The following is a 16,107-nucleotide window of genomic DNA, read 5'->3' as shown; positions in this document are numbered from 1 at the left end:
AATAGATTATGTATAACGAGAAACCATTGGAAGCAATTACAAATAGCATGCATTTGGAGAGGAATAAACTCTGAGAGACTATCACAATTTATGTAGATTTACAATATGTGAAATAAAAGATTAGTATGTTGGAGTATGAATTTAGACTACTTTTATCACAGATTCACAGTATTTCATCAAATATATTATAGTTTAAAAAATTTTAGAATATTATATTTTATTATTAATAAAAAAATTTTAATATTGTATTTAAACATATGAAAAAAGGGATAAGAATGTGAGAAAGAAAAAGAAAAAGTATAGGTAGACAACTCAAATAAGCCAACTTTTTAAATAACTCCAATTAATAAATGAGGCCTGCTATTAGGGGTGTGCATGGCTTGGCCCGACCCGAAGACCCGACCTGGCCCGAACACTTTAGGGGCTATTTTGGTGTGATTTCACTGGGTTTAGGGCCGGATAAGGGTCTCAAAAATAGACCCGGTCATTATTTCGGGTCGGGTCCGGGCCATGGCTCGGGTCATCCGAAGTCGGCCCGGTGGCCCAGTCATCATACACAATTAATATTTTGTGTTATTAGTGATGTATGATGGCTATTCTTATGTGGAATTTAAGTATTGTAAACCTTAATATTTTGTGTTATTAGTTATTATAAGACTATAAGTTAATGTTTTATGTTTAAAATGCATAAGATTTTAGACTAATGCATAATATTATGTTATTTATATTGATTTAAATATTTGGTGTTATTAGACAATATTAGTATTGATTATGGTTATGCTTTAATTTTAGAGAAGAGTTGATTCTTGTTATATTTTTCTAAGTGAATTTTACCATGTCAAATAATGGTTGGAGTTTTGAAAATTTGGATATTTTCACATGCTAACTTATAAGAAGGTATCAAAGTAATGTAATGTTAACAGCCCGGTTTTCACCCATTTTTTACCCGGTATAATCGTGGCCCGAAAGTGTATAGGTTTCATTGGGTCTAGGGCCGGGTTCGGGCCTAATAAATAGGCCCGGTATATATTTCGGGCCGGGTCTGGGTCACATCAAACCCGGTTTCACCCCTACCTGCTACACATACAAGCATTTTTGGCTTACAAGCTATACAAGTTGGCCAAAGTCCAAGAAAAAAAATACGCGCATCACTCCTTTAAATTGAGCGTCCAACGCACGCGCCTTACAACACGTTCATTATGCCGCACTCTTCCTCTTCTTCCTCAATCAAAACGCAAACCGTCAAGATTCAAGCGACATTCGAAACAAACTACGATTCTGCGAAGAGTAGAAGAAATTAAGAAGAAAAGATACAAATTTCCATAAAAAATCACCAGAAAAACGAAGAAACATTATTCAAGGTACTGTTTTACTGTTCTTCTAGGTTTTTTTTCTAGATTGTCTCTGCCATGTGCCTCATCCTTAACCAGCAAAACATTAAAAGATTTCAAGAATAAATATACTGTCTCCCCCTGATATTGGGTGTATTTCTTAAATCCTTTGGGTGTATTTCTGTAATCCTTTAGATGTATTTCTGTAATCGTTTGGTTTATTTTTGTAGCCGTTTGGGTGTATTTCTGTAATCCTTTGGGTGTATTTCTATAATCTTTTGGGTGTATTTCTGTAATCGTTTGGGTGTATTTCTGAAGTTCCATTATCTTCAAAACAATTTCAAAGCTTGATTTCAGAAACCATGAAAATCGAAAAAAACAGAGGGAGATCGAAGGAAAAGAGAGAACGCATGAAGGAGATCGAACAAATTTGGCAAGAAATTCGAAAAAGAAAACGAAATCTTTTGAAAAATGGAAGTTATATATTCACGCGTTAATTGATTTGGATTAATTTAAAAGTTTGTTAAAGAGGCCTGTAACATAAGCAGCGCGTTTATGGAGTTTCATTCTCTTCAGACTTGTAAAGCTTGTAAGCGCAAAACACTTGTATGTAGAGATTAATCCTTAATAAATATTAATTTTATTTTTTTAAAATTAAGATTTCATTCATCAATAATTAATCCAAATTTAAAAAATCAAGATTCATAACCGCACCTCCATCATTCTTATGTGACTGAGCCCTCTTCCCTTCCCTCAGACGTGAACCCGAGTACCCCTCCCCCGAAAGCGAAAGGATTCATAACCGCGCCTCTATCATTCCATATTCACTATCCGTGATTTCAATGAAACTATTTAGCCGTCCTCCACCCCCAAACGTGAACCCGAGCACCTCTCTCCCAGACGCAAACCACGACAAAACTCAGACCGCCCGATCATGTATGCCACCTCAACCCGCCTTAAACACCTGCCTTGACGCAACCAGAAGTAGATCCTGACACCATTCATTAAAAGACACATTCACGAGACACATCCAACACGAGATACCTCCATTAGAATACATGACCCACACAAAGACACATTAACAAAACACATCTGCATCAGAAGACAATTCCACAGAAGCTACATCCAACAGACACATCCAAAAAAGACACTTCTGTTAAAAGACATGACCCACACAAGACACATCTAAAAAAGACACCTCCGGTATATTCAGGGGTAGCTTCATGGCGCGACAGGGAGTAGTCCGAGGTGGCGTGCGTGGAGGCAGAGCACGGGAGGCAGAGAGGGGGACGCGAGTTCATTGGAGCTCCAACGGAGACCTGCAATAGTAGTCGCAGAATGGGATGACCTTCCGAGTCTCGTGGTTGCTCGCAGACAGAACGGCGGGTGACGCTGGCTGGGGTTGACGCCGGCAACAATGACCTGCAACAGTAGTGGCGCACTGGGGTGTCCTTCCGAGACATGCGGTTGCTTGCGGATGGCATGGGGGACGGCACTGACTGGGTTGATGCTGGTGAAGAAAACGTGTCTAAAGAAGGAGGGTTAGGAGGAGGTGCCATTGGGTTTGTGGGATGAGCCTCAATTGCAACGATAAAAGTTAGGACTAATTAGGTTTACTATAAGTAATTGAGGTTAATTTGAGTTACTATGGTTAATTGAGGATGTGACTTTTCTGATAAAATGGACTTTGGGGTCCAGCCCAATAGAGTTGGCTGACCCCTTTTGGTTACCTAGCAGAACTCAAAAAGGCAGGAGATTCTGAAAATCGGACCGGACGGGTCAGTCGGATTCATTCAACCGCAAATCAGCAATATTAACGGTCTAGTTAGGTATGTAAAACTGTTGATTAGAAAACCATTGAACTGGCCGGTCGAACCGAACCGGATCCCGGCCGGTTTACACAAAAACCGAAGCTCCGTCGTTTCTTTCTCCCTTTCTCCCTTCCTTTCTTTCATTCAGAAGGAAATCACAAAAACTCAGCCAAAAAACCCTAGCACTGTAAGCCTACACCACCGCCGCAAGGAGTGGCATACTGCCGCCGTCGGTCGCACTCAAATTTTGCCGGCCGTCCGTCTAGTTAGCTTCCCTCGTGCTCCAAATCTTCAACCCCTGTTCGCTGTCACCGATCGCAGCTGCTTCCGCGAGCTCGGCGTCCGTCGTCTCTGTCTGCTCAGCCACGCTTCCGCCGCCGTTTGTTTGTCGTTCACGTTCGCGTCCTCGTTCAGCCGTCGTCTTCGTTTGCGTTCTTCGCCGTTCACGTTTGCTCGGCGTTCACCGTTCGCGTTCCCTCGCCGTTCACCGTTCGAGTTTGCATTCGCGTTTGTCAGGAAGCCACGTTGCTCTGCTTCAAACTCTGCGACCAACCCGCGCGTTCCACCTAGCCGTCGAACTGCTCCCTTTTGTCGCCGTCGTGAGTTTCCTAAACCCGCCACCAGACAATACACTCACACCACCAATACTCTGCTCAAACTCTGCAACTTCTGATTTCTATTACAATAAGTAACTATTTGAATGGGCACTGGTTTGGATTTTTTTCATAGACTGAATTAAAGTATACAATAGTTGTGTTCTCTTCTCTATCACATTGATATTAAGCTTTGAATTCTCTTATTTCGTTCTAATTTTACCGCACTCAACATGTTTGATGAAATGCTTTAATCATATTTCTAGTTGGTTTTATAATTTCTTGCTTTTAGAAACTTAGTAAGTTGATTGCATGTGAAATTAGAATTATTGGATTTTAGTAATTAGGAAATTTTAGCTGCACAAATAGCATTTTTGCAGAAAACATATTAGCATGATGATTTCACTTGCATTAGTGTTCTTCTGGACTGTTATTGTGAACTTGTTAATTTGCTAATTGTTCTTGTGTTGTTGTTCTGTTGTTCTTCTGTGAATTTTAATTATTTCTTTTTGTTTTTGTTGTGATTTTCTGTTCTTGAACTTGTTAAGTTGATAATTTGTTAAATTGTTGGGCTGCTGTTGTTTTAATTTGCTAAATTATTAGGTTGCTGCGATTTAATTTGTTGGATTTTCTATTTAGGTCTTGTTCTTGTTTATTTGCTAAATTATTGTTGTGTATTTATTGTTGTCTTTGAGATTATTGCTGGATATTGGTGATCATTGATTTATTATATGCTTCATGTTTTCATTGTTTTCTTTTTCTGAAGGAACAAAAATTCTATTTTCATTGTTTTGTTGATTGTTTGTTTTGTTTCAGAAATCAATTTTTTGTGATCAATGCTCAAACTCTAAATGCTGTTCTGCTGGTTTTGCTGTGTTTGTTTTGTTTCAGAAATCAATTTTTTGTTATCAATGCTCAAACTCTGAATGTTGTTCTGCTGTTTTTGTTTTGTTTCAAAAATCAATTTTTTGTGATCAATGCTCATACTGTGGATGTTGTTCTGTTTTGTTTTAAGGCTGTGTTTGGAAGAGGTGATTGATTTCTGAGTGTTGTTTTGTTTTTGTTTTTGTTTTAAGGCTGTGTGTTGTGTTCAATTTTCATTTTGTAGGAAATTTTGAGGTATGTAAAAATTAAGAAGGAAGACTATTTTAACGGTATTACTCTGTTGATTCTGGTCTGCTACAAGCTTGAACATAGAATTGAAGAGAGAAACTCTTTATTATTTCATCATTGGCTTATTTTTAGCATTGCATATCATTGTAGTTTGTTTATTCATAGAATTAGTTGTTTATGATCCCCTTTTGAAGTAAAAAAATGTAGTAGAAGAGTGTTTAGAACCAGTTGCTTTATTCATTGAATTTTTATAGAATCAGGTGTTTATTATAAAATGGTTTTTCAGTTGAATCAAGATTGAACTGGTTGAACCAATAAATCAAAAAACCAATAACTAGAACGATTCAATGACCGGTCTGATTTTCAGAACCTTAAGGAGAAGATGTACAAAACACAAAAACTAATAGCATACAGGTGATTTTGATTATAAATATTATTTAGACAAGTTACTCAGCATTTATAAAAACATTTACCAAATACAATAACTGAACACACTGATGACGACTGTAGGAGTTTACCGTCGAAAATTTCCTACAATGTCTGAAAGATCCCGACTCCAATGCATATTGCATAGTTGAAGCCTAAAGCCTAAAACTTAGAACAAATTAAAGAAACCTAACCAAAAAAACTAAAACAAAAAAGCAACTATCCATAATAAGATCCATCATACATTCACATTCACAAATTAAAATCCTCGGCTTTGGACATGGTGGATGGTCTGGAAGGCTTGATTTGACGAGAGGCATTGTAATGAGAACCACCCTGGGACCGAGGCTTGCGCTGTATATCAAAATTGTTCTTCATCGTAAACTCATCAATAGTTCTTTTCTTCAACATTGAGTTCTTGATGGCAGTTTTAAGAAGTAGCATGTTGTTGGTAGTGTGCGATGGTTGTAATGTTCTTACTGATGGTAACAAAGACGGTGTTATTATTTTATGCCGTTGAGGAGGGTTAGTGTTAAGATTAGGAATAGGATTAAGATAAAGATTAAGATTAAGGTTAGGATGAAGATTCCAATGATAATTGTAGTTGTAAGCCAAATGTGCTTTGAATATTTTACATTCTTGAAGATGTGATGGTTGATTCATCAGCACCCATTGTTAAAGAGTTAAAGAGAGGAAATTGGTAGGTTGGTATAATGCTTAATGGAACACAAGAAAAAACGACAACTACCTTTGAATTCATTCTTCTCTTATTCATACCCCTTTGACAACGATGTTATTTAGAATTTATGAGAATGCATGTATATATATATATTGTAAAAGAGATAATTTTTTATCTTTTGATTCAAATTGATTAGACTTTAGATAATAATAAATCTTTGTATCCGATTTTTATGATACTAGTTTTAAGAAGATGATATAATGCTTTTGAGTAGATTTTTAATTTCTAGTTATCTAATCATCACAAAATTGGTTAATTAAAAAAAGATTTTGCTAGTTACATATGTTTTGTTAGTTAACATTATTACAAAGTTTTTAAGTTGATTTTAAAGTCATTTGATGAGATTTAAGATAAGATAAGATCGTCTAATTATATGTTCAAATTATTAATTCTTACTGGTGTTTAAATTTAAGGCTAATAAAAATTACTGAAAGTATCAGCTTAACAATTTTGTATGGCTTGTATGCTTTACAAGTTCATTAAACAATAAGATCAAAATATGCGCTGTTTTAGGTACGTTGATTACACGCGCTATATAACATCGCGCGTATATCTAACTACCAGATTTAAAATATTTCTTTCCCTTTTCGTTTTCGTTATTTTGAGATTTCGTTCTTCTTCTTCTCCCGCGTTTACCCTCATTCTTCTCTATTGTTCTTTTCTTCTCCTTTTCTCACTAGCATCTTCTTCGTTTAGGTTACCTTTGTCTCTCTCTGCAACTCGAGCTTCGTTTTCTATTTTTGATTTGTTGTTTTCCGAAATCAAAGTTTGATCTCGTTTTGAAGATAATGGATCATTCAACCTCAGATTGTCATCTGAATGCAGGCGAAGTGGATTATGAGTCAGAATCTAACGAAGTCCCTGAGGTTTGATTTACATAGGATTAGTATGAAATTTCTTTCAGTAATTTGTATAGCATTGTGTAGTTGAAAAATTGCTGAACATTGACTGTGAAAGTAACACGTTTACCTGAATCTGTCGATTCAATGTATTAGTTGTGATTAATTACCTGGAATTTGTAGCAGACGCTCGGGTGTAGATCAATTCTTGTTTGGGTGTATTTTAGCTAGAAGTGTGGGTGTATCTACACTTTACTGGTTTTTTGTTATTTTAATTTACTTGTTGTTGTTTAGCTGTATTATAACAGACATGATTAGGTGTGTTTTTAGTTTTTGAGATGGTGTATATCTGCATGCTGTGTATTTACAGTTTATGGCTTTAAAAGTCATTCTGTAGTTGAGTTGTTGCGGTTCGGGTGTATCGTATTAGACATGATTGGGTGTATTTGAATCATATCTATGGGTGTATTTACAGTTCTGACACGGTGTATTTTGCAGCCTCTCTCAGTTGTTGATGATGAGCTTGTTCCAAAGGTCGGAATGACCTTTACCACCCTTGAAGATGCTGGAAAATTTTACAGGAACTACGCCAAGGCTGCAGGTTTCTCTACAAGAGTTCGGTGCACAAATAGGAAGGGAAACGAGATTAAGAACCAACTGATTACATGTAGCAGAGAGGGAAAATGGAAATCTAAAATATCTCCGACCGAGAAGACCAATCCGACAGCCGGTCTAAACTGTCCTGCAAGAATTTATATACACACATTGAAGGATGTCGGTGCTTGGATCATTTCAAAGGTTGTGCTGGATCATTCACACCCCTGCTGTCCAAGCAAAGCAGAGATGCTCAAACAGCACAGGGAACTAAGCATGTCCATTCGTCGTACGATAGAGAATAACGAGGAGGCCGGTATCAGACCAAGCAAAACCTACCAATCATTTGTTGCGGCTGCCGGGGGTCACCGCGAGTTAAATTTTATCGAAAAGGACGTGAGGAATTACATTACCAGGGAAGTGCGGAATGTTTCCGAACAAGAAGATGCAAAGGAATTCGGGAAATATTTCTTAAGAATGAAAGAGAAGAATCCGAATTTCTTTTTTGAGCTCCAACTCGAAGATGATCAATCGATTAAGCTGGCTTTTTGGGCCGATGCAAGAAGCAGAGCCGCCTTTGAGTATTTCGGAGACGTCATTTCATTCGACACCACCTACAATACAAACAGGTAACAAACTGTTCCTGTTTATGATGCCAAATTAATTTATTTTTACGAATCCGCAGTAGAGGTGTATATTGGCTGTTTCATTGGGTGTATGCGAAGCATTTGTTAGGGTGTAGCTAATGATTTTGCATTCTGGACCATGGTAATTTGTTTCAGGTATAATTTGGTCTGTGGTTCTTTTGTCGGGGTGAATCACCACGGTCAATCAACACTTCTCGGATGCTCTTTGATGAAGAACGAAGAAATTGAATCATTCAAATGGTTATTTCAAAGCTGGCTTCGTTGCATGGGAGGAAACGCTCCGAAAGGGTTTCTCACCGATCAGTGCGCATCCATGAAAAGGGCTTTAGAGGCCTGTATGCCAACAACAGTTCACCGCTGGTGCATTTGGCACATCATGAAGAAGATTCCAAGCAAATTAAACGGGTACAAGGGACATGCCGATATCGAACAAGAAATGAGCCAAGTTGTTTGGAACTCTCAAAGCAAAGACTCATTCGATAGGAATTGGAACGATTTTCTGCTGAATTTTGGTCTTGGGGACAACAAGTGGCTTTCAGGTAATGTCTTTTTAAAATCTGCATCAAAGGTGTAAATTGCATGTTTTCTCGGGTGTATTTATAGACTGTCTTTGGGTGTATTATGCAGATCTGTACGAAGACCGTCACATATGGGTTCCTATCTATCTGGATCACCATTTCTGGGCAGGGATGAGAAGCACACAAAGGAGCGAGAGCATGCATTCATTTTTTAACAAGTATATCACCCGGAACAGCTCGCTTATTCAGTTCGTCAAACAATACGATAATTGCCTCGGAAGCAGGGAGCAAGCAGAGAGAGAATCAGATGCTGCAGATTTTCATACGGTCATACCGTGTGCAACCAAATCCTGCATTGAAGCTCAGTTTCAAGATGCGTACACTCACGCAAAGTTTAGGGAAGTCCAAGCGCAATTCAGAGGAAAGGCGAATTGCATCACCAGACTAAAGAATTCCGCTCTAGGCTATTCAGTATACGAAGTCGGAGAACAAGTTTCCAGCTCAATATTCAACAAGTTCGTGGTTACTTACGACTCGGTTGCAGCCGAGGTAAAATGCCATTGCTTATTATTCGAGTCGAGAGGGATACTGTGCCGTCACGCACTAAGCGTGTTAAGCTTCGAACAAGTAAGCCAAGTGTCACCGAGATACATACTGGAACGATGGAGCAAAAAGGTAAAGAGGCGACACACACACATCAAGAGCAGCCACGACGAGCCACTAATGGAGCCAAGAAGCAAGAGGTTCGACCAATTGGTTTTTCGTTCGCAAAATATATGCGAATTTGCCTCCGAATCGGAGGAGCTGACTGCAATTCTGCACCGTGCGTACGATAACGTCATGGCCGAGATGGAAGCATTAAAAGCCAAAAGGAAGGGGACATCTTCTTTATCCCACGAAGACGCCAACTTGGAATCCGTTAACGAGCTTCAAAGCCCGCCAAGGATTCGAACAAGAGGACGTCCAAAAAACAGGCTAGGTTCAAAGCTGGAGAAACAGATCGCAAATGCCACAAAGAAGAAGAAGACGAAAGTTTTAAGCGAGGTAAAAGTAATGTTCTTTAAATTTGTGGCGATTGAGTTTATTTTTCTCGTTAATAGTTTAGGTAATGTGTGTGTGTTATATTTCAGATAAACCTGTTTGATGCTGCATCAGCGGCGCATTCAAATTGCAGCCAATATCAAGGACACGTTATGAGTTATCAGTTCAGGGTACCAGCAGCAGGGGATAACTCGTTGGGTGTATAGTTTTACAGAATATGGGTGTAAAAGCACTGTTATTTTGGGTGTATTTTCGTTAATTCACAATTTAGATATAGACACATATATAGATATATATAAAACAAAAGCTGTAAAAATTCTCAGGTTATGGGTTTATATTTGATTTGATGTTTTTCTTCATATTTTAGTACATGTAATTCATACATTTTGAATACAGCGCAGACAGTTTGGGTGTGTATTTTATACAACCTTTGGTGTATTATTAGACTTGCGTTGGGTGTAGCAGTTTATAATTTGTGTTTATATATGCCTTGATTTTTTCCTTCATATTTTACCACTTGTAATACAGCTTTTGAATACATCACAGACAGTTTACCAGCACAGATAGTTTAACTATGGGAAAAAATATACATAGAATAGAAGTTGTTGATAAATGGCAAATATTTACATCATTTGTTAATTTACAAACTACCCAGCAGATGGATTACGCAGTTTCTATATCAGCAGAATTAATCTGACAAAACGGACTTAATAATATAGAGGATGGCTTCGACAGCCTTATAGCACTACTTTCTCTAATTGCCCGATCTCTCTGTGTATTCATCTCACTCAATAGTATCCGGGATGCGTACTCCACTCTATAGTGGTCCACCTCCTCCTACAATTAAAAAGTATATTCTTTTTAAACAGCAATATTAATTCAGTAAAGTAATACAGAGTTATATGGTTCTAAAGACAGTTACCTCTGGCCAATTATCCCATTGATACTTCCCCTTTTTGATGTTTTCCGGCTCAATTATCTCCATCCACTTCATAACGTACACAGCGCAGTCATAGCTGAAAACGAAGAAAATAAATTACAAATCTCATTTACAAAAGTTTAATGTTCAGAGTTACAAATTTATACCTTGTTTTTTGGCCAGATATTTTAACATATGGTGATTTAATTTCCTTCTCCCTCTCCCCTTTCTGAAGAGGTTCCCCGCCGGCATATGTTATCAATCTTGAAAATACGTATCCCTTAAATACGAAAACAAATCAGTAATACACCCGAATGAATGGACAAGATACACCCATTACAACTAACGAAATAGACCTATCTATTAAAGTAAAGAAGACAGAGGCAACTTACAGTGAATTTATTAATGTCCTTTCTCTCATCGGTGGGAGCCTTTTTGTGTAGCGGGTCAAGTATTTGACATTTCCGCTTTCTTGTATTTATCAGCCATAACCACCAATGCCCCGCGTAGCAGACAGGGGCAAAAATCTGAAGGATTGCCACACATGAACAGTGTGTTATTTTATTTTGCAAATAAGTAAATAAGCGTACTAACAAATTTAGCAAACGAAAACTTACATATGGGTGCGAAGTCAATTTTTTTCTATCTATGAAGGGAATGAAACTCGGGTAGGCTTCCACCCTGAATTCCTTTTTCGTTTTCGGTGATACGAATTCCCCGTTTGGGTGATCCGAAAGTGCCATGCACTGCAAGAATGGGAAACAAGAAATGAAATACTAAACTTACACCCAATCGAACGTGACAAATACACCCAAATCAATACAGAAAATACACCCGAAGTTCTTAGAAGTAACACTTACCACAATATCGGGGGGGAGACAGTATATTTGTTCTTGAAATCTCTTTTCATTTTTGTTGTTGAGGATGAGGCAGATGGCAGATACAATCTAGAAATATATGCCGAAATCAATTTTACATTAATAAGCATTGTAATTGACTTTGGTGTAAAAACATTAATCTTATTATAATATTACCTGAGATTCTATATCACTTTTTGCCTGGAGGGAAGCAAGGTGCATTCTCATCAAAATGTATTTTCCTTGGCCAATCAGAGTGCACATTTCCTCATACTCGTTAGTATTGCCATCTGCATCTTCCTTCAGTCTCGTCCCCCAGATGTAGCACTTTTGTTTCATATCATCCGTAATCTGATATAATCCCCGAGGAGTTTCAAACTTTGCAGAACTTTCTCCCCCAGTCTCCCTCTGAATTTGTGGACTTGTGTTTTTTCCCTTCGTCGCGCTGCTTGCTATTCTTTGGACCAAACTGTCCAATTGTTCTATCAAATTCGCAGCTTCTGGAGATTTTTCCCTTTCTGTCTCCTGCGTTGACGCCCCCTCCTGGCTTGAATCAGTCAATCCAAGGCTGAATGATGGCACCCCTGGATCTGTTTTAGGAACATAGGAAGCTGTCCGTGCCATCATCAACAGGGCAGCAGCGTCTTCTGCATCTGGATGACTGCGTCATCATGTATAAGAATAAGAATAAGAATAAGAATATACGGATGATAAGCAAAGATTGATTTTAGTCTGATGAACTTACATTTTAGTTGGAGCTGGGGGAACCGTCGGTGTGGTCTCTTGAAGTTGTTTGGGGGTTTCAGGAGTGCTGCACAGTTACAAAAAATTAATCACGGCGTAAAAGAAACTAATCAGGAACAATATACACCTAAACTGTTAGCTAATATACACCCAAACTCCAAACAAATATACACTCAATACTATTTCTTACGTTTCTGTAGTCCCTTCAATCTGTACCATAGGGGTTGGTTCAAAATCTATCTCAGTGGTTGTTTGGGATGCCGGCACAAAAACCTGAATCGGGACTCTAAACAAGAAGAAAAATGAAAGGTTAACAACGCCTTTGAAAATAATAAGGTTATAAGGTTGAATATTATTGTAAAACTCACATTGCAAGCGCTTCGGACGGTGTCTGTTCCCTCACAACCATCATATTCGAATCAGACGGACTCAACCTAAAATACACCCAAAGAAATTCAAGAAATACACCCGAACAATTCAAAAAGAAGACAGGCTTTGTTTTTTTGAGAACTTACATACTTGCAGTTTTTGCTTTTTTTTCCTGCCTTTTTTTTCTTGAATAAAATAATAAAGGGTTTTTTTTTCTAAAAAAAAATATATACAGAATTAGAAGTAGAAGGGTAATAGAAGAACAAAAGTAACAGTTATTTGAAAGAGAAATTACATGCTCTGTGACGGCTGGTTTACACTACTCTGTTCTGTGTGTCCTTGAGAGGAAGGAGCATCAGTTCCCAAGTTCACAGCCGGTATTCTAAGACAGATTTGATCCAAGCAACACAACAAAGTTAATATTCTAACTTATTAAACAACATACACCCAACTTGATCCACACAATACACCCAAATGGTTCCTCAAGACACACCCAAATCATGATAACAAGATTTTATTAAATAATAAAGCTTCTTACGTTTCAGACGACACATAGCGACCTTCTGTCGATCGCAGGTCAGGTTGGTTCTCGCTGCGAAACAAGAAACAATTATTAGCATACAAAACACAACAAAATATGAAATAGACAGCCCAGCAAGACATACCCCTCTGCAGCAAATTTATCAACGTTTTGCCCTAGCCATTCATCCAGTTTGTCACTTGATATTTCATATGTCTCACTACATTCATAAAAGAAGATGTTAACAAAAATAATTACGACGATAGACGGTAATATAGCTTACGAGGTACTGTACCCGTCAAAGTATTGGTCTTCTTTAGGAGGTGAATCCTCCACGAGAACTTTTTTCTTTTTTGGTTGTGTTCTGGGTGGAAAAAAAAGAGTACCAATCAGAAATAAAAAATTAATTTTATCACAGAATATTATGCAAAGAAGTGCTTACTTTTTTGGTGTTGTTTTTGTTTTTTTCTTCTCCTTCTCCTTCTCTGCAGGTGATGATTCTTCACTCCTATAAGTTAATAATAGACACTTCAGTTAATACACGAAATCTTTATAATGAAGCCAAAAGAAAGGAGTAATAATTTCAGGACATTACTCATCACTTTGTTCAGATTCAGATTCTGAATCAGAATCTGGCTCCTCTTGCCTCTGCTTTCTTTTTCTGGATTCCATTCTGGAAGGCAAACAGTGATTATTTAGAACATACTAAAAATATACCTAACGTGATCAACAAAATACACCCAACTCGAAAAAGAAATTACACCCAAGTATGGTACTTACTTTTTCCCCTTTTTGATGGGGTGTTTTCTTGCTGAATCCTCTGAGTCTTGTTGAGTCTCAGACTTAGAGGTAGAAGTGTCACTGTCAGTAGCTGTTTCTGTCTCCGAAGACGATGTTGGACTCGCCTTCCTTTTTTTTTGTTTTTTTTATTTCTTGTTTTTTTTCTTTTTTTTCTTTTTTTTTTCTTTTTCTTTCATTTTTTCTCTTGCTCTTGTCTCCGCCATCTTCACAATCCCCTGAAACATGAGATATTTTAGCTAGCAGCATTCAAGTAAATAAAATACAAGCAACATATTATGTTTACTTACCAAAGTTTCTTCTCTTTCTGCAGTCATTCTTTCCACCAACTGCTCCTTAGTCCAGTTGGCAATCCAAGGCTTTGGTGGTCTTTCAGCCCTCTTCTTGCCTTTGTTTTCAAAAAGATGGAAGTATATTATCATGAGGGCAAAGAGGCAGCCATCAATTGCCTTCTTCTTCTTCTCCTGGTAGTCTGTGATGCCTTTGATCAAGAACGTCAAAACATGCCCCCCCCCCCAGTTTCTCTCCGATATGCCGTCCATCTTAAAAATTGGGGCGAGGTGCACGGGCGATATTTTGTTTATCGTCTTTGGCAAAAGGAACGCCATCTGTATGTAGAGGATGAATATCCTCTTGAACATCAGGCGTTCCTCTTCGCTGCCAACGCCTATTTCCATCATTTCATCGGTAAGACTTTTGAGGGTCTTACCCTGGAATCTTCTATAAATTATTTTGTCATCATCAGAAAGTTGCTTATAAAGTTGCTTATACTCAACTTTCTCAGGAAACAGATTTCCTACAAAAAAGAAAACAACAAAGTATCAAAATTGGTTCAAAAACACCCAAGCATCAACCTTAAATATACCCAAGCATGAACTTAATATACACCTATAATTTTCAGCTAGTTACCTGTTGCATTGATGCCAAGCGCATCACCTATTGTCTTTGGTGTTATTTGGAAAGAACCATATCCTGTCTTCAGTCTGTTCTCCCCAAGTTTGAAGTTGTTTGCCAGTTCCCTTAAGAGTTGGTGATCCACCCTTAGAGGTGGGACGTGCATCAACCCACCAAATCCGAGATCCCTGACAATTGCCTTCTTCTCCTCAGTCATGTTTCTGAACTTATCACTCAGGAGATGTGTGGCACACTTAAGGTCTTTCGTTTGGTTTCTTGCTGCCATTTTGTCTGAAACAAAAAATACACACAAATATACACCCATTAGTAACAGTAAGATACACCCATATGTAAGAATCAGATACACCCATTGATAACAGTGAGATAGATATTATTTAGATACATTCATATATATCAGTCAGATATCAGTCAAACATGCTTCAATATCAAGCAACATTACAAGGTCTAATAACAGTAAGATACACCCATATGTAAGAATCAGATACACTCATTGTTAACAGTGAGATACACCCATTGATATTATTCAGATACATTCATATTTATCAGTCAGATATCAGTCAAACATGTTTCAATATCAAGCAACATTACAAGGTCTAATAACAGTAAGATACACCCATATGTAAGAATCCGATACACTCATTGTTAACAGTGAGATACACCCATAGATATGATTCAGATAAATCCATATATATCAGTCAGGTATCACTCAAACATGCTTCAATATCAAATTAATTGAGATATCAGTAAGATACACGCATATATGAGTCAGATACACTCATTGATAACAGTAAGATACACCCATATGTAAGAATCAGATACACCCATTGATAACAGTGAGATAGATATTATTCAGATACATTCATATATATCAGTCAGATATCAGTCAAACATGCATCAATATCAAGCCACATTACAAGTTCAAGCAGTATACAACCCCCAATCTACGGAATAAACCCCCAAAAATCAACAACAGTAGCAAGAGAACTTAGAACAAGAATGTAGAACGACGTAGAACTTAGAAGAATGACGTAGAACTTAGAACAGTGTAACAAAGAAGCAAGAATAATAGCACAGTAAACCCTAGAAGAACGACGTAGAAGAAAACTAAAATATACAGTAATCTTAATCAACTTACGTTGAGTGTTCTTGCTTCGTTTTCTCTTCAGATTCTTCACGGAGAGTTTGATGTTGTTTTGATGTAGGTTTCGAACAACGATTTGTATATTTTGAACTTTGATTTTTGCTCGAAAATGGGAGCGTTTCCTTGTTTTCGAAGCGTTTTGAGAAGTGGAAGAAGTGGAGGAAGTGGAAGAGTCTGCCATACGTAACTGTT

The 16,107-nt window shown here is 37.7% G+C and overlaps 3 protein-coding genes and 1 long non-coding RNA gene across 4 annotated transcripts; 1 reads left to right on the top strand and 3 right to left on the bottom strand.

The window, feature by feature from the left end:
* Positions 1-6,801: 6,801 nt before the first annotated feature.
* On the top strand, positions 6,802-9,877 carry LOC140180213 (protein FAR-RED IMPAIRED RESPONSE 1-like). Its single transcript, XM_072220657.1, has 5 exons — positions 6,802-6,879; positions 7,351-8,075; positions 8,229-8,632; positions 8,721-9,655; positions 9,742-9,877. The coding sequence occupies exons 1-5, from the start codon at positions 6,802-6,804 to the stop codon at positions 9,856-9,858; spliced, it is 2,259 nt and encodes a 752-aa protein (XP_072076758.1). The 3' UTR covers positions 9,859-9,877.
* A 362-nt stretch (positions 9,878-10,239) lies between these two features.
* Positions 10,240-12,233, bottom strand: LOC140180212 (uncharacterized). Its single transcript, XM_072220656.1, has 8 exons — positions 12,174-12,233; positions 11,606-12,089; positions 11,432-11,518; positions 11,189-11,317; positions 10,964-11,098; positions 10,739-10,851; positions 10,575-10,668; positions 10,240-10,489 (listed from the first exon to the last, which is right to left on the bottom strand). The coding sequence occupies exons 2-8, from the start codon at positions 12,053-12,055 to the stop codon at positions 10,316-10,318; spliced, it is 1,182 nt and encodes a 393-aa protein (XP_072076757.1). The 5' UTR covers positions 12,056-12,089; positions 12,174-12,233; the 3' UTR covers positions 10,240-10,315.
* A 186-nt stretch (positions 12,234-12,419) lies between these two features.
* On the bottom strand, positions 12,420-12,923 carry LOC140179847 (uncharacterized). Its single transcript, XR_011873674.1, has 3 exons — positions 12,837-12,923; positions 12,541-12,606; positions 12,420-12,458 (listed from the first exon to the last, which is right to left on the bottom strand). It is a non-coding gene; the product is annotated as an uncharacterized lncRNA (long non-coding RNA).
* A 195-nt stretch (positions 12,924-13,118) lies between these two features.
* LOC140180211 (uncharacterized) lies at positions 13,119-16,096 on the bottom strand. Its single transcript, XM_072220655.1, has 4 exons — positions 15,910-16,096; positions 14,769-15,044; positions 14,426-14,655; positions 13,119-13,133 (listed from the first exon to the last, which is right to left on the bottom strand). Exons 1-4 carry the CDS (start codon positions 16,094-16,096, stop codon positions 13,119-13,121), a joined length of 708 nt encoding a protein of 235 aa, XP_072076756.1.
* Positions 16,097-16,107: the final 11 nt, after the last annotated feature.

The sequence above is a fragment of the Arachis hypogaea genome, chromosome 16, assembly GCF_003086295.3.
Source record: "Arachis hypogaea cultivar Tifrunner chromosome 16, arahy.Tifrunner.gnm2.J5K5, whole genome shotgun sequence".
Classification (NCBI taxonomy): Eukaryota; Viridiplantae; Streptophyta; class Magnoliopsida; order Fabales; family Fabaceae; genus Arachis; species Arachis hypogaea.
Note: the sequence above shows the minus strand (reverse complement) of the source record. Positions and strands in the feature narration are given on the sequence as shown.